This window comes from Nannobrachium achirus (genome assembly GCF_963921795.1).
Source record: "Nannobrachium achirus genome assembly, chromosome: 23".
NCBI classification, from domain to species: domain Eukaryota; kingdom Metazoa; phylum Chordata; class Actinopteri; order Myctophiformes; family Myctophidae; genus Nannobrachium; species Nannobrachium achirus.
In genome coordinates, this window is record NC_137830.1 from 13,587,134 (window position 1) to 13,606,002 (window position 18,869).

An 18,869-nucleotide genomic window follows, 5' to 3' on the forward strand; every position below is an offset into this window, starting at 1 on the left:
CTCGCTGGCTCTAACAAGCCAAAGTTGTCTGGTGTCTTTATCCTTGGGGAAACGGTGAAGACGTTTTTTCTTTTACCCAGAAATGCGTGGATATATCTCCCTTGTGTTAGCAATGGCAGATAAGGTTAGCTAAGCTGCTATTCAAGGCTAGTAGGAGCGATCAGCAGCGACCACACAACAGCGTCTGCTGCAGCAGCTCGCAGCAGCACAGAGCGTACGCTGTGAGTGATGCGGCGCCATAGAGTTATAGTGTGGCGCAGTGATCTACTCAAGAGAAGAAATAGTACCATGTTACAGAGGGGTCAAAGTTGAACGAGCATTACTCGTAGAAGTAGAAATATGTCAACAATAATAATGACGGCGGTTTTGTGGATTAGTTTATTACAAAAAAATGGGTCGGGCAACTCAATGGAACTACTTTTAATTCAGCAGAAAACTGACCACATCTCTGACCACTGCATTCAGTTGACCAAATAATGCCCTCGAAACAAGTCCATTATAGGTGAGTACTCCATACAGCTGTGGTTACAAAATAGGCGAACTATCACTTTAAGTAGCATGTGAGGGGTCAAACTAGGTGTTTTTCGGGATTCTGAATCCAATGCAAGCATTCGTTTTGCACGAAAAACATTCCTTGGGCTAAAAACGATCCCCATAAAACTATGCTTTAGTGATGGTTTAGTGATGAGTCATCACTTTTCACAGTTTTGTCAGGGCCGTTTTTTCAGAAAGGAATGTTTTTTGTGCAAAACAAATGCTTGCATTGGATTCAGAATCCCGAAAAACCCCTTGTTTGACCCCTCACGTGCTACTTAAACCATATTAATTTTTTGTATTATTGTACTGTAAAGTCTATGAGAGCCTAACTTTGATTGGCTCCCACAAGTTTCGAAATACGAATCTGCGATGCCCCTATAGCCAAAAATGTTCCATATGGCATGTTCTAACTGTGTGCCAAATTTCATGCTTCTTTCATAAAGTGCACGGTTTTTGCCTGAAATGCTTGGACTACAAACAACACGTTGCCCTAATAAAAGGGGAAAAAATAAATAACCCCCAAGATGTTCTGACAATCCAAAGAAAGTTGGTGCACAACATTGTGTGGGATTCAGACGTTCAAGGTGGGTGGGATTTGTTTAGTTCTTGTATTCCGCATTCAGTCTAAGCCAAGGCTTCACTCTGCCAGCACTGCCCAGCAGCCAAAGCACTGATTTGTTTTGTTGGCTCAGGAGAGGTACTAGTCTCACGAGCCCACCTCCAGGAGCTATAGAAACACCTCTGTAATCCCTCTCTTGTGTGACCATACTGCACATAAACACAGCCTGTCGCAAGAAATGGCAAAACACCAGTATCTCCGTGACAAATCGGAGGGAGATGCAGGCATTAAAGCCACCACTTCCACACCCTGGCTTTAAACGGCTTCAGTGTCTCGAGGTCGACGGAGTGAGTGTTGCTGGGCAGACTCGTTGAGCAGATTATGCCGTTTGGGAGGGAGAGGTCTGACGTTCAAAACTCACGAGAGTTCAGGACCATTGTTTAACCCATTTAGAACGGGTACACATCATTGTGTATCATTATTTTATGCTTTAACACATGGGAAGCCAAGGTTTCTAACATTTCTAGCTGTTGCTGCTGCCGCCGTTCATTCACGCTTTATTTTGAAGAGCCTCGGAAGCTTTGTGCGTGTGCAGTCCATTTGTTTACAAACGCTCGCGAAACTAAAATCCAAACCTGGGCCGACCATCGCGGTAAACTGTCGCCTTGAAAACAATCAGATCTCTGCTTCCCTGGCGTTCTTTGCACCTCATCCTCATTCATAGATAAAGCCCTTTTTATGTTTCAGCCTAGAATGGAAATCAATGCAGCCTAGTCGCACCATTTTCTCTCTCTGCGAGCCACGGTGTGACGTATGGACTAGGGTCATTCACAGGGAACACAACATGCGCGCAGCACGCTGTACAGTTAACCCTTTGTTGTCTCGTTGAGGAACGAGACAACTCCTTTTGGCAGAGCGACCCCTAGTGGCCTTATCTCGTTACTGAACGAGTTTGACCCCTTGGGTGTTAACTATTGACAAATAGCAGATGAATTTTGACCTGATTCTATAAGTGTCTTTTGAATCCTTCTAAGATTTTTTGAAAAACCTATGTTTCTATGTCAGCAATCTGGCCAGCCATCGTCAAAGAAAAGGTCCTTTTCACTTAAATGGAGCTCAGTTAGTCTGTTTTTGAGAGACTACTATGTCAGTGGTTCTCAAACTTTTTCATGTGAAGGACCCCCAAAATGATATGTATTTGGCCACGGACCCTGTAGCAACTCATAATGTAATAACGTCTCATAATGTAATAAGGGCTCATAATGTAATAATTAAAATGTAATAAAAACTCATAATGTAATAATCAGCTCATAATGTAATAAAAAAACGAGCGCATAACGTAATAATGGATTTTTCAATAATGTAATAATGTAATAATGTGTTACATTAAGAACCTCCACATAGGAGGCTCATAATGTAATACAACTTCATAATGTAATAATGTCTTTTTTATTACATTATGAGCTGATTCTTACATTATGAGCTTTTATTACATTTTAATTATTCCATTATGCACTTGTTTTTTATTACATTATGAGCTGATTATTACATTATGAGTTGCTACACACCCTGCCAACTTTGTTGATGGAGCAATGGAGCAATTATCTGCTAAACATGCAGCAAATGAATGTGAAATATGGGGATCATTTAGCTGTACAAAGAGCATCCACAATGTTCAACATACAGTTCGTGGTTGTATCGACACTGGGTGTTGATGCAACATCGATAATATCCCCATGTGGTCAGTATGACGACAGTCTGCCATTGCTAGTTCTGGGCCACTTTGCCGCAGGTCATGGGGACCATTATGTAAGCCTTGATGGACCAGTCACACGCTTGATTCAAAGAGTCCAGGAAGCAGAGGAGAGCGCACCACTTCGATCTGTCCTTCACTCTGGTCCTAAGTCTAGCCCTCACTCTGGCCTTGACTCGGTACCTCACTCTGGCCCTGACTCGGTACCTCACTCTGGCCCTGACTCGGTACCTCACTCTGGCCCTGACTCGGTACCTCACTCTGGCCCTGACTCGGTACCTCACTCTGGCCCTGACTCGGTCCCTCGCTCTGGCCCAGGGCCGGATTTATAATAGGGCTTGACGTGCTGAAGCACAGGCCAGGGCCGGTTCCTGGCATAAGCAATATAAGCTGTCGCTTAGGGCCACAACCACTAAGGGGGCCAGTGGGCCACATCACAGGGAGAAGATGGGGCCATGTCCCTGCTGCTATCGGACAGACAGGCAATACTTTCTCAATTCACCTGTGCTCAGACACTTTGTTTTTGTTCTGGAGTTGTTTTTTTAACTATAGAGAGGGGAGAAGGGAACAGCCCATGCCATAATGATGACATCGTAGCGTGATGCACACGTAACAATGTGTTCTTATCAACTCACCAAGCTGTCATCATATTCAGAAGATCACAATATGTATCCTTGATTAGACGTCATACAGGAAAAAACTCAAGTTACATCATGTTCATCTGAGAAGCGTCAAGGATACAAACACAACATAGTCTTGTGACTTATTTCCATTGTGGTCCCACTGCTTGTTGGTGCTTTCATTAAAAGTACAGCTGAAGTTTTTACTAGTCGCTGCTCGTTTATACGTCTAATTTAAAATGTATGAAGATCTCTGCGTTAAACAACTTCGACACTTGAAGAAAACTCAAGGAAGGAAGGTACTGTTCGTTCAAAACAAAGCACTCTGTAGTTAATAGTATCTCAAATGAGAATTGCCAGATTTCAAATAGTTTGCATCACTGGGAATAAGAAGAAGTAGAATAGATTGCATCACTGAAAGTTTGCATGAAGAAGAAGTAGAATGGATGAGATGTTTGACCTTTTCAGTATTAATGAATATAAGTCACTGATGACCCCTGGTAATGTTACTACTGACCACAGCAGCGTCTGCCGCAGCAGCGTTATACGTCATTGCTTTGGCCCCGCTTAGCCGAGCTCGGACCTACTCTAGAGTGGATACTTTATACTAGCCTGATTTCAGACTCTGCGCTGGAGCTTGAGTCTGAAGTTGTCCCTATTCTATTTGATTTAAAAGGGGAGGGGATTTAAAATTTGAAATTCCCAATCACAAGAGATCTGGTGGGAGGGGTTGTGTTTGACTTGTGTACACAAAACATTCCCCCTCCCCCTGTATGACAGGAATCAAGTTGTTGTCTTTGATGTTTCATTGATTAGAGAAGCACTAACGAGCTATTTACACTTGTATGGCTCAATCAATGACTGCAGTTCAGAACCCCTTTGAAGTTCAAAGGGAGCACCCCTCCCTCCACTGTTTCTATTGATTTTCAAAAGTTAGACACACCCCTCCTCCGTCTTGCATTGATTTCATTGGTCGGTGCGCCAAGACACCGATAGAAAGAGATGCGTCATATGACAAAACCAGACCAAGAGAAGCAGTCCACTCAGAGAGTGGGCAGGTCTATTGGCTGGAGCCAGGCAAACTTTATACTACCACGTTTTGTACCACTGTCACACCACTCTAACCAGTTCCTTGTAGTGGAATACCTGGCACAAGTGTGCGGGGTCGGGTCGAGTGGGGTGGAGAGGGGTGGTGCCATGCCAAATATAATATAATAATAATAATCTGTTTATTTTAGGTGGGGGACACCTAAAATAATCTTGCATAGGGCCACCTGAGTCCTAGAACCGGCACTGCACAGGGCATCAACAACCACAGGGGGGCACCGGAGGATCAACTGTAAAAAAAAGATATTCACATGAGCTAAGCTAAGCTAAGCTAACCTAACGTTGCTGTCTGTAATGACTGGTTACACTTAAGGGTTTTGAAGAAACGTTAGGTGGATACTAGTATGCACAACTCTAAAAGAACTGGTGCACTATTGTGTTGGAGCGCCTCAGTGCAGCTGCAGAGTTAAGGTGCTATCTATCCCTGATTGATGGATTGATTGATTGATTGATTGATTGATTGATTGAAAACTTTCAAACTAGGTCCAAGCACAGGGCACCATGAAGGGTAAATCCTGCCCTGCTCTGGCCCTCACTCTCGCAGTAAGGCCCTCATTCTGGCCCTGACCCGGTACCTCACTCTGGCCCTAGGTCTGGACAGATCAAAGTGGTGCGCTCTTTGAATCAAGTATGTGACTGGTCCATCAAGGCTTACATAATGGTCCCCATGACCTTCGGCAAAGTGGCCCAGAACTAGCAATGGCAGACTGTCGTCATAATGACCACATGGGGATATTATCGATTTGCATCAACACCCAGTGTCGATACAATCACGAACTGTATGTTGAACATTGTGGATGCTCTTTGTACAGCTAAATGATCCCCATATTTCACATTCATTTGCTGCATGTTTAGCAGATAATTGCTCCATTCTTCATCAACAAAGTTGGCAGGGTGTGTAGCAACTCATAATGTAATAAGGGCTCATAATGTAATAAAAACATGTAATAAAAACTCAAAATGTAATAATCAGCTCATAATGTAATAAAAAAGACATTATTACATTATGAAGTTGTATTACATTATGAGCCTCCTATGTGGAGGTTCTTAATGTAACACATTATTACATTATTACATTATTGAAAAATCCATTATAACGTTATGCGCTCGTTTTTTTATTACATTATGAGCTGATTATTACATTATGAGTTTTTATTACATTTTTCTTATTACATTATGAGCCCTTATTACATTATGAGCCGTTATTACATTATGAGTTGCTACAGACCCCCATCTCAAAATATTTAGTTCCAGGGACCCCCCAGAAGCAACATTTTGGCATAGACAGTTTAAATGAATGTGAATTAATGAATGAAGTAAAGACTTGAGGTGTCTAAGGAACTTCTTTTGTTTTCTTTTCTTTTCTTTGTATGTAGTGTTGTTATTTTATTAAATAACACATCCGAGTGAGTAGACATAGTCTTGGAGATGAGAGGTGAGATGAGATTAGATGAAATAAGTGAAGAATGAATGAATAAAGAAAGATAGATAGATAGATAAACCTTTACTTAATCCCAGAGGGCAAACCAGCTTATCAATATCACTGGAAAGGATGTATCCCTCAAAGATGAACACCAAGTCTCAACCAAATCTAAAATAGATGAGATTATCTCCCATTTGGATATACTGAAAAACAGTAGTTTCAATATTTTGTGACAATATCGTATATATTCTAATGGCAGATTTTTGTAAATGGCAGATATAGTTTAATATAGCAGATTCGCTATTTCTACTATTTTGGAAAATAGCTTACCGTAAGTGACTAAACCCGGCAAAAGAGACACGTATGCCGTATATATATATATATTTATATTTATATTTATATATATATATTATAATATATTCAAAATCCCAGACGATATCTAGTCCCAAATCACAGATAAAATATGGATATATTGCTCAGCTCTAGCAGTGTGCTGTCGGAGAACACCATTTTGCCCAGTATGTGCAAAAATCTTTGCGTTAGGTGTTACTGATTCATTGTGAATTGAATTCATTCCATGGATCTTTCATCTTGTCGAAGGATTTCTCTGTCCATAAACATATTAAACACTGATGCTGAATCTGCCATTCCTTTGGGCTAAAATGTACAAATGTTGTCTCCACAGCCTTTGTGAGAAGAACAAGGGAGAGATCATACCACTTGTGATCTCTCAAACGGTGGCCTATCTCAAAGAAAACGGTGAGTGTTGAATTCTGAAACGGTGACACAGCAGCCATTTTGCTCTTACTTGGGAAATCACGCCCATGTGCTGATGGCAACAGTAGTGTAGCCCAGTGGTTCACATCAATGAGGGGGTTCCAGGGGGTCCCCAGCTAAATGAGGAACCGTTTAACCTTTACCCCTATTTTATACTTTAGCTATTTTTTTACATTTTGAAAAATCTTGAAACATTATAATTACATTATACATATCAATTTGTGGGTTCTTGTTATGAAAATGTTTGAGAACCAACATTAAATGTTGGACTGCCAAATTTTGGCAGTCCAACTCCTCCTGGACTTAGGCTTAGGCCAGACGTATCTGGATATTTCATATATCCCAGATTTTCAGATATCCACATAAAAAAACATCTAGGTCCCTCACGACAAAGATATCTAGGTCTAAAATAATCAGAGTCCCCAGACCTCCACTAGGGGGACAAGCGCACACACAGTAAAGTCTTAAGAGATATCCGTGTTCCATGCCTACACGGATCCAGTGAATCGGATATGTTTCAATGTCTTATTTGACTGACTTATTTATCCGGTTTCAAAAATATCCAGTTTCGCGGCCAAAAATATCCAGCACGGAGCTGCAAGCCCCAATCGCACAAAGAAATGTCTAGCTTCAGACATATCCAGCTCCGTGTTGCCGGCACCTTACAGTAAATGACTTAAGAACAGTTCAGTTGAATGATTTTCTTGTTTGTCTTGGCTGTTCCTTTTCTGACTTCTTGTCCATTTTCTCATGTCTATTCTCTTCTGTTTTCTCTCCTTTACTCCTTTCCTATCGCACCTCCCCTCTGCTCCCTCCCCTCCCCTCCTAGGGCTGAAAACCGAGGGCATTTTCCGGAGGTCGGCACGTGTCCAGCTTATCAAGGACATCCAGAAACTCTATAACCTGGGTGAGCGAGCGGGGTCTCCCTCAGCCGGCAGCAGGGGCTTTTTTATTTTATTTTATCTCTCTCTACCAGGAAACCGGGGATCAATAAAACTCTGTGTCCAGCGACACAGATGCCATCATACATAACTACCCCCCCACCAGTGGCGTCAGTTCAGAAAAAGCTAAGGTATGGCAACATGACTGGTGTCTTGCACGCGCGCCTTCTAGCAGTCATGTTGCCATACCTTAGCAACAGGCATGATACATGTATTTTAAGTAGGTCTACATTTTATTTTTTTCCCCCCCGTTTCTATGGTGTCTTGTCTTGGGCTGGATAGGCTATGGCAGCCTGAAACGGTTGATCAAGTGCAGCTAAACATGTTAGTAACCGTGTCACAATTAACAATAATGAATTGCACCTGTGCAGCTGACCTGCGGAACCTGGGAATATACCAATTTGTCAAGATGAGGAGAATAAAAGTGTGGAGAATATAATTATATTGTTAAAGTGACCATTTTGTTAAATTTTGCATTTGTAGTACTGTATTAACAACATAATAACCAGCACAGATAGACAAAGAGAAATTCATGGCTTTATTTTTAAAAGTAACTTTTATTTTCCCCCCTGGACCCAGGGTATGGCAGCTGCACACCCCTGCCATACCCAATTGACGCCCCTGCCCCCCACCCCCCCTCGCTGTCACACACAGCCCCTGCAGAGTTAGGCGGTGTCTGTTTCAGTCAGCTTTCCACTTCATTAGACTTCCACCCACACTTGCAGAGATCACGTAGCCAGTGGCCCCGGTGCCATGCTGAATCCACTACTGTGCTTCATTCATTCCTGCCTCAGGGCACAAGTGACAACTCGGGTAAAAACACGGCAATCAATGTGCTCATTTTCAATATTTCTTTCAATAGTGGTAGAGCAGTAGTTCTCAATCTACTGTGGGCCACTGGCATATTTCGAACAAGCGTGTAGATCAGCTTTTCTTTTTGCAGCGCAACGTCGCACACAATAAATTATATCATGTCCTTAACAGTCAATATTTCATTTCAAGCTTTTTTTCTTCCCACACTCCCTATTAGTTCAACATTTTTCTTAAATTTGATGGGCTTTGATGGTTTTCTTTTACATTTTATAACATTTTCCCACTACTTGTAATTCTGGCATGTGGTGGGGTAGTGAACTCTGAAAAGCCAGTGAAGCATTTGGACATGAGCGTCTACAGACAGCTGGTGGATTTCTGTTCCATGTGCCCTTTTATTAGGGCATGATATAACAATAAAAGAGTATGTGGTGCTGTGAAGTTGCAGTCATTTTTGTCTAGTTATTTGACTCCCATAATTTGAATTGTCCCACATCTCCGTTCATTTTCATTGCTTACTGTATAGCTATATAATATAGTATTTCATGTGGAATAGCCTCTGCACATAACTGTAGTCCCAGGTTTACAGAAGGTGTAGGCCTATAGTACTTGTTTTCCCAATTCCCGCTCCAGTTCATTTGTCCCCTTGGCTTCATTTAACTGGATCGCCGGCAGATTTGAATCTGGAAAACCATATGTGTCCCAATTTGGCTGGGAGCCAGTCATTGGATTTTTATTCATTTTCATTTTTTCATTTCATTTGAAACTGGGGATCATAGCTACAAAATGATATATTGGTTGTGGAGATTGACCCAACAGTTTTGAAGATATGGCTTATAGAATGATGCCATGCTGAAATACTACTTTTGAGATATTCAAGTTCTAAATAAATTTCTAACCTGCAAATGACCTGACGATCTCTCACATTAATTAAAAAAAGTCTTATTTACATGCAGAGTTAAGCTCTGGCGTTTAAGTGAAATGTAGCCTGAAATTTATGAAATGCTTTAGTGGCTTTATCACATTTTAGTGAGAAAAAAAAAAAAAGGTATTTTCAGTCCCTGTCTAAAGCTGTACTTTCCGAGATGACTGGCTCTCAGTGAGATTGGGACACATATGCAATAAGTGTTACCGGTTCAAAATCTGCCGTAGATAGCCAATCAAACAAAGCTATGTGAAAATGAAACGGAACATGAAACAAGTATGCCACCTTCTGGAAACCTGGGACTAAAGTTACAATTATGCATAGAGCTTATTAACCCACGTAAACCTTATATCTCTGCTGTCGGGCCGAAACCTCCTAACTCCAAAATGTTCATTTGGAGTTAGGAGGTTTTGACTGAAGGACTTTTTACTACTTTTCATTTGTTCAATATTATTTTAACCAACACACAGACGTAAAGGGTTTTCGATAGCACATATTTTTGAAAAAAAGAGAGGGCCAATCGGGTGGAGTTAGCTGGTTTGGCAGAAAGTCAGTCAGTCAGCTGTAAAGGGTGTTCAATAGCCCTGATTTATGCCAAAAAATCTAAAACCTCAAAAATGGAGTTAAGAGGTTTTGGCCAGACAGTGACGATATACAAACTACTTGATTGACCAGAGACCCCAGTGGTCTATACTAGGCCCCCTCCTTTTTTCCAAACTCACATCGAGCTTGTAGATGGTGTATTTTTGCCAAATGTCCGCCACCCAATAATAGAAAAATCACACCCGTGTGAACTGAGCGGTGGTCGTGGAGGCTGCGCAACAGCAAAACAAATATATAATATATAATAATAATAATAATTATAAAAAAATATATAAAAAAAAATATATATATATATAATATGGGGGGGGGGGGTGCTTGCTTGCGTGTGAGAGAGAGAGCCATCCATCCATCCATGTCACTCAGGCCAGCAGTTGATGCTCAGGGCAGACTAGACTCAACAGCACCTCTCTGGTCACCAGGGGTACTTAGGCTACATACGGACCCACATACATAGGCTACATACGGACCCACATACATAGACGGATACACACACGGCCACGCTATGGAGACGGTGTGACCACCGCTCAAAAATGTGGCTGTATGTCAGTAACAGAGGCTTTATGTTGCCATGTTGTTGCCATTGCAGGTAAGCCGGTGAGTTTTGAGCAGTATGGTGACGTCCACGTGGCCGCTGTCATTCTGAAGACCTTCCTCAGGGAGCTGTCTGAACCGCTGCTCACCTTCACTGTGTACGACCAGGTGCTGGAGCTAATCCGTGAGTACTGATACTGTACCGTACTACAGTGGTTCTCAACCTTTTCAGGCCGTGACCCCCAAAATAATCATATTTGAACTGGGGACCCCCCACCCTGACGAGCACTAAGAGTTGAGGGATTACATTTTGTATAACATGGCAAAAATTGTGAAAATAGCCGGTCTACATGCTCACAACGCCTCGCGTTGCGAGGCGTTTTGAGCATGTTGACCGGCTATTTTCACAATTTTTGTCTCAAATATGTGACAATTTGGCCAATGTTTAATTTGTCATTTTAGATGTATTAAAAAGTCCTTAACTCTTATACTGCTTTGGACGTTCCTGTTCGCCCCAATTCCCAAGAGACCTCTGCGCCAATACGGCGCTCGTTCGCGTTCGTTCGTTCGTTCGCTTACCTTGTTGAAGCTGATGAGGGGTCGTGCCGCCGTGTACTGTAAACACATTTTCCGCGGTGATGGTGTAAAAAATCCATTATGCGTTAACATCAACGGAGACCAATTCACTTCCTTGTTGATTTCTCTGGCTGTGAGGCTCTGTGGCCAGTGACTGGTCTGAATGCACGTAACAGGCAAATCACATTCATTCTCAGCATGACGCCGCCCTCTGCTGCCTGGCAGACCAAAGTGCACTATTGCACAATAAAAAAAAATAAAAAAAAATGTCTGTCTATCTACTATAATGTCGCAAAGGTAAGCAGCTTTTTGATGGCACCAGACCCAATAAATAAATAAATAATCTGGCAGTAGGAGAGTTAAATTGTCACTTTAGAAATGTGCAGATACCCTCTATACACTTAAACTTCATGTTGGTTTGTTTACTGTTGATTAAGAAAACAAAGTTGCACATTAAGTTAATCATCTGGGGATCCCCCAAAATAATTTGGGGACCCGGTCCCCAAATATTTTTTTATCCCCTGGGTCGCGGACGTTTTTCTCTATGGATAATAACATTGGGTTATTGTGTGGGAGGTGGCTCTGTGTAGTTTGTGCGTTGTGAGCATGTACTGTAGATCGGCTATTATTACAAATTTCTGCCTCTAATATTTGACAATTTGTCCAATGTTTAATTTGTCATTTTATAGGTAAAGTATTAAAAAGTCCTTAAATTGTCACTTTATAATAAGTGGCATTTTACTTTATAATAAGTGATACCCTCCATACACTTGATGTTGGTTTGTTTAGGTACAGTTGAGTGAGAAAACAATGTTGCACATTAACTCAAACTCTGCCATCAAAATACCCCTTTGTACCCCTTCTCTGCCATGCCCGTAGAGCCCGTAAATGTAATAAAAATGAATTAAAAATTTTTTTTTTATCGAACCGAACTAAAATAGGCCGGAACTAATGCTCCGTGATCGGTTTCTACACGGACACATTATTGAGCGGACAACTTTAACATTGGAGTCCCTGAACCGGAAGCGGAAGTCCGTCCTCTATTTTGGCCCGTTAACTTTCTGTCTGCGCTCCGCGGCTTACAGATGGAGAACTTATTGATCAATTGAAAAAGTTTCAACGGATTTGAGAAGCTGATGGAATACGCGAACACACGATGCATAAGCAGTGTCCGATCACGCACGATGGGAACTGGACGAGCGCCCACGTTAACAGGTAGGAGAAGCCGGCAGTGAAAGACATAGAGAAATTAACGGGCTTTACGGCCGTAAACTACGAATGAGTTAAGTTAATCGTGTAATTTGCTTAAGAAATGTATTGAGTCCCTATACAGAGGTTTTACAAGCCAAACCAACCGGAGCAGTGGTATCATTAGGTAATCATTTTTCCCTTAAATATTTGAACAGACTAGAGTCAGACTATTGTGACGGTAAATGTCTCACCTTGCAAATGCAACCTTATTTATTTGAGCTTTTAAGACAATGCTTTTGCATTAAGATAAGAGTTTGCTTGTTAAAACGATATTTATTCAATAATAATATTATTAACAATAATATTTAAAATAAATCATCTGAATATGTAGCCTACACATCATTTAAAAATAAAGGTTTTGCCATAATCATGCAGTTCTAACAGTGACACAGACATAGCAGCAATGGCACAACAATTAACACATCTGGTGCCAACCCCGAGTTTCCCGAGTTTGTATTGGTACCAACGCTGTGCCAACCAATTTTTTTTTTTTTTTTTTCAAATTTTTTTTTTGGACCTCCAGAAATGTGTTAGGCATGATCGCGATCGCGAAATTGTATGTTTAACCCCCATACCAACCCATTCTTTCAAACATGGCAGCCATGTTTGTTTACATCTGAAGAAAACATAATGGCTGATAAATCATGAATGCCTGAACGGATTTCCAAGCGGATTTTTTTGTTTGAAAGCTGTGAACAGTGGGCACACACGTGGTGCATCATCTAGGCATGGGCGTGCACTTTTTACACAATTGCGCAATTACATGGAAGTCTATGGTAACCATGGCAACGTGGGACATTGAAGAGAAAAAATCATAGCAACATAAGTGTTAAAACACATACAGTAGTATGTATGTTTTACTTTAGGCCTTTCAGTGAATGATCAGCTGGCATCAATATTATATCCATATTAGACTGGGTTATTTGAAGAATTTATATAAAAAGAGTTGCCATTGCATTTTGCGCTCGGTTGCACTGAATGCACTCTGTTATTTGAACTGAAGCTATCCTACAATTAATAAATGGCTTAAAGGTGAAGCTTCTTTTTTTTTTTTTTTTTTTAAATAGCCAAATTAATATATCGGATCGGATCGAAATAGAAAAACCTGGATCACTGCACCCCTACCTTAGTCCAGTGTTTCTCAAATGGGGGTATGTGTACCCCTAGGGCTACGCGGGGGTACTGCAGGGGGTACGTGAGAAAAAAACTAGAATATGTATTTTACTGTTATGGTTAATGGTAAAATATTGACAGTTTGTGTAAACCTGCTCAACTGTACATTTCTAAACCAAATGACATCAATTACTTGACTAGTAGTAACTGTTGTTGAATAGAAAGCGATGTTTATTTGCCATTATGCTGTTTTATTTTGAACGTATTGGCACTGGAACTGGACTTTTGATGCTGTAGTCAGGGGAAGGGGGTACTTGGCTTCGGAAATCAGTGTAAGGTACTGAAGCCAAAAAAGATTGAGAACCACTGCCTTAGGGTCGTTTCATACCGTTATAAGGAGCCTAACTAATTTCGGTTCGGGAGTGCTCCCCGACCCGAAATTATTTAGGTTCGGGGGGAGTTCATCCATACTTTCTTAACGGCTAGTGCCTAGTCGCTTGTAAATATTGGAGGTCCATGGCATGACGACGTTTGTGGCCGATACATGAGCGTTGCAGGGCGGATATATATCTGACTGACCCTCGCGCTGCAAGCTGAATGACTGGAAGTCCATTAAGTAGCAGGCAGCTCCAGCAGGCAGCAGTGACGGGGACACGGGGTCTCTTCTCTCTCTCTCACTCACTCTCACAAACGCTCAACATTTAATCTACAAGCTCACATTATAGACGTGCCGCGGCCGCCTCATTTGCTGCATGCATATCATCACGCAGTCACAACTCGTCGTGGAAAACCTATCAACACGGAACATTAGCAGAGTTGTGTCTATGCTTTTCTTTTCTCTTTAAAACGGTCGGCGAGAAGCTAGCCTAGTAAACTGACTCCTCCCATCTGAGAAGCGACCAAAGCTCTCTCTCTCTCTGTGTGTGTGTGTGTGTGTGTGTGTGTGTGTGTGTGTGTGTGTGTGTGTGTGTGTGTGTGTGTGTGTGTGTGTGTGTGTGTGTGTGTGTGTGTGTGTGTGTGTGTGTGTGTGTGTGTGTGTGACGCGCGCGCCTGCCTGCCATCACTCAGTAAGCTGCTGTCTGTATTCGCTATGAAACACTCAATACACGGCGTCCACAATCATTTGGAAGTCGGCGTGTCTCCCTCCCAGAAACGAACGCTGTTTCCTTGGATTCACAGCCGAGAATATGCACTTGAAGCCGGGCTGAATTAATGAGAAGACACCGCTAAGTACCGAAATTAAGTCGGGAGGTCACAACATTTTGGCAGCACCGTAGAGCCGACTAAAGTCGGTTGACGCCCCCCCGAACCGGGAGGGGAAACCCATATTTGGGTCTGGACACTGCCGAACCGAAATTAGTTAGGCTCCTTATAACGGTATGGATCGACCCTTAGTCTATACCATACTGTACCATAGTACACAGTATCACTTAAAACACAGCAGTATTGCAGCTGTTGAGGCCGCACTGATACGGATAGACAGACTTATGGACAGACATACACACGCGGTCAGTTGTTGGAGGGTGAAATCAACGTTAAGAGCAGGATCAAAGACATCACAAAAGAAGACAAAGCTCTCAAGAAGAGATGTAGAAGAGCATATCAGGACACTCTTAGCATCTTCTTCTCAGCCAGCACTGATCCGCGGGGGGATTATGTCTGGCTATTGGACTCATTTTCCAGGCTTATGGATGTTCTCGCGCAGAATGAGCACGGTTCCGCGGTCAGACATCCACGGGTCATTAGTTATAATGGAAAACCAGACAATTGTACCAAAAATGAATCATCGCATTTACGACTGAGTTCATTCCTTGGAGTCGTTTTTGTAGCAGCGTCCAGATCGATAATTAGTGTGGAGAGGGTGTATGGCGTGTATAGATCGCAGTCCGTATACACCTAATGAAGATCAGTGAACATGGAGCTATTCAGCCACAGCCTGGTCCTCCCCCTGTGGAGGCGAGTATTAAGAGTCGGACCATTGCCTGATTTTTTTTTTTTTTTTTTCGGTTCGATCCCGATTTTGTCGAGTCCTTCTAGCCCACGATTACAGATAGTTTGTCAAAAAGTACGGAATACATAATGATCAATTTGAAAAAACTTTAGATTTGATTTAAAAAAAAAGCTGATCTACATGCTTAACGCGACGCCTTGAACTTGAAGATAAACTGTTTCTGAATTTCTTTTGGAAAACTTTGAAAATGTTTGAAAATGTTCTCCTACAATGACTTGCCCCAGCTTCATAAAGTGCGTAAAAGATTAGGACGCAGCAGCTGCTTATAATTGACGACACAGACATGTCGTTAAAAGAAAAAGTCAAATAATGGCTGATGTATCGACCTGGCTCTAGTGAGTAGAGGGAGCCAGGAGTCAAGGATGGCAGGCTAGTGGAATACAAAGCCCTGCAGAACACAAGCAATGCATCTTAGAAATAGCCGCAGCTCGGTCACCGTATAACCTCTGACACCTGCAGCAAGTGACCTTGTTTGACTTGTGCTTGGAAGTTATTGCAGGTGTGTGGAATTGTCCTTATGCCATAATGTTATCAACACCAGGCACACACTCTGAGCAGCATGTCACTGACCTTGCCACGGCAACAGAATTGGATGCAACGCCTCATGCTGTGGCGACGGCTTGCAAATGGCAGAGCTGAAGATGGATTCACTTTCAAGAGCAGAACAGTGCCTTTGATGAAAATAAATAAACCCCCATTGCTACATAAAATGATGTGTTGTTGTTTTTTTTTCATTCACAGGCTTTCCAATAAAGCAACCCTGCGCTTTTTATGGTTTGCAATAAGAAGCACTTGACTCAAGACTCTTTGTGTAAGAGTGGATGTCGTACCAATGTCTAGTGTTGTCTAGTACAGTGGTTCTCAACCTGTGGGTGGGGTCCCCCAGGGGGGGGTCCCCACATTATTTTGGGGGGGTCCCCAGATAATTAACTTGATGTGCAACATTGTTTTCTCTTTCAACAGTAAAAAAACAACATAAAGTTTAAGTGTATAGATAGAGGGTATCTGCACATTTCTGAAGTGACAATGTAAGGACTTTTTAATACCTCTAAAATGACAAATGTAACATCGGCCAAATTGTCAAATATTAGAGGCAGAACTTGTGAAAATAGCCGATCTACATGCTCACAATCAGTGTTGGGCAGTAACGAATTACTAATAATATATTACTGTAATATTATTACTTTATCCAGTAACGAGTAGTGTAAGGTATTACTCTGTCAAAAACGGTAATATATAACGCTTTACTCTGCCAAAAAAACACCTCGTTACTCCGTTACTCGTGCCTCGCTGGCCGGAGAGGAGAGCACTCAGAGCAGCGCATGCAGCTGCTTAATTGACGGTCGTTAACTTCTTTTGATGTTCTCTGAGAGCCTAGGTCAACTTGACACAGAGTTGCGCAGCGAGTCGTAGATTGCGTCGCCCCACACACACACACACACACACACACACACACACACACACACACACACACGAGAGAGAGAGAGAGACCCTCCTCTTCTCATTTACACACAACGACACACAGGGAGAAGTAGTTTCTCTTCATCTCCTTGGTGCTGGATTGTTTTTCAACTTACAGATACTCCTTCTGATTAGGCCTATATCCTTTATTCTGAGTTAAAGACCATACAGAGCCTAGGGTCAAAATTACTGACAGTTTTAAATGTCTGGTAAATGCACTGATCACAGCTGTCAAATAAAGCTTGTTTGGCTGATTGGAGACTTATTTTTCCAATAAATTGGATTCTGTTCTAAAAGGAGCTGGCTAAACAGATTGTGTCATTGTACCCTACATCTCTTTTCTTTTGCGGGGTAAAAAAGAAAAAAAGTAATATAACTTAATATATTATATATTACTCTTGATTCCAAGTAATAAGTAATATAATATTATTACTTTTTCCAAGGAGTAATAAGTAATATGTAACGTTTACTCTCCTAAGTAATATTGCCCAACACTGCTCACAATAGAACTGTTATACAAAATGTAATGCCTCAACTTTTAGTGCTCGTCAGGGTGGGGGGTCCCCACTCCCCTGTTCAAATATGATTATTTAGTGGGTCGCGGCCTGAAAAGGTTGAGAGCCACTGGTCTAGTACAGTGGTTCCCAAACTTTTCTGGCTCAGGGCACCACTATAAATATTTTCTTTCATCCGAGGCACCCCACATTATATTCACCAGTAAGACTCCCTAATCGGGAGATAAGCGACCATAGGTCGCTTATCGGCATTTTATGTGAGCTGCAGTGGAGGGGGTCCTCCACTGGGGGCGTCACCACTTTTGCATCCGTTCTGGAGCACGAGGAGTGGGTGGTCCCCGGGAATTCCCCGTGAGCAGCCCCGTTGGGGTGGTCATTTGGTCATTTTTGCACATTTGGTCATTTTTTACACTTGGGGGTCCCCCAGGGAGCTGGGGGTCCCTGGGGCTCGGGGGGTCCTTGGAGGTTGTAGTTTGGCAGGCAAGGAGTGTGTGTGCAAAATGTGGCATGGATCGGGTCAACGGTTGCGGAGATATGAGCAGGGAAAAAGTGTGACGTGTGACCACATTTGGTCATTTTTTACATCTGGGGGTCCCCCAGGGACCTGGGGGTCCCTGGGGCTCCGGGGGTCCTTGGAGGTTGTAGTTTGGCAGTCAAGGAGTGTGTGTGCAAAATTTGGCATGGATGGGGGCAACGGTTGTGGAGATATGAGCAGGGCAAAAGTGTGACTGACTCACTCACCCACGGACAGCCTGTGGAGGTTTTGGTAGTAAATGCGACCTACGGTCGCAATAATTTTCACTCCAAGCACCTTATATTTATCTGATATTTGAGCGATTATGTTGCGAGGAAAACATTGAGATAATAGCCATTTTGGTTAGAACTGACTGAAAATAACTCTGTGCTTCAAGTTTAAAATGATGCGATATACTTCTTTTTAAGTGTCCAAATAAATTCCAAATATTATCACATTATCTCGCGGCACCCCTGGACTGCCGTCACGGCACCCCAGGGTGCCCCGTCACCCACTTTGAAAACCCCTGGTCTAGTATCTATTGTGTAGCCAAAATGCACAAGCCATTGCTGAGATAAGGCCTTATAGCATGTGTATCCATGAGGTTTTATCAGAACATAAAAGTGTGAAATTACATATGTACCTAACCTTGGATATGATTCATTTTAGATGGCTTTAGATCAGGGGTCTTCAACAGGGGGTCCGGGACCCCTAGGGGGTCCTTAGAGTTACTACAGGGGGTCCTCCAAATCTTTGTGTGATAGAAAGAAAAAAAAGAAAATCTCCTTTTTAGCCAGATTCTTAACCAGATTCTGAGAACTTTAGCCAAAAATAGACACAGT

General features: G+C 42.2%; 1 protein-coding gene across 1 annotated transcript in view; it reads left to right on the forward strand.

Moving 5' to 3' along the window:
- LOC308308763 (rho GTPase-activating protein 8-like) overlaps positions 1-18,869 on the forward strand; it is a gene marked incomplete at both ends in the record, with an annotated part of 47,566 nt that overhangs the window by 22,018 nt on the left and 6,679 nt on the right. The window contains 3 exons of the mRNA XM_080754216.1: positions 6,685-6,758; positions 7,606-7,683; positions 10,642-10,770. Coding sequence (XP_080610342.1) covers positions 6,685-6,758; positions 7,606-7,683; positions 10,642-10,770 — 281 coding nt within the window. The remainder of the gene's footprint in view (positions 1-6,684; positions 6,759-7,605; positions 7,684-10,641; positions 10,771-18,869) is intronic.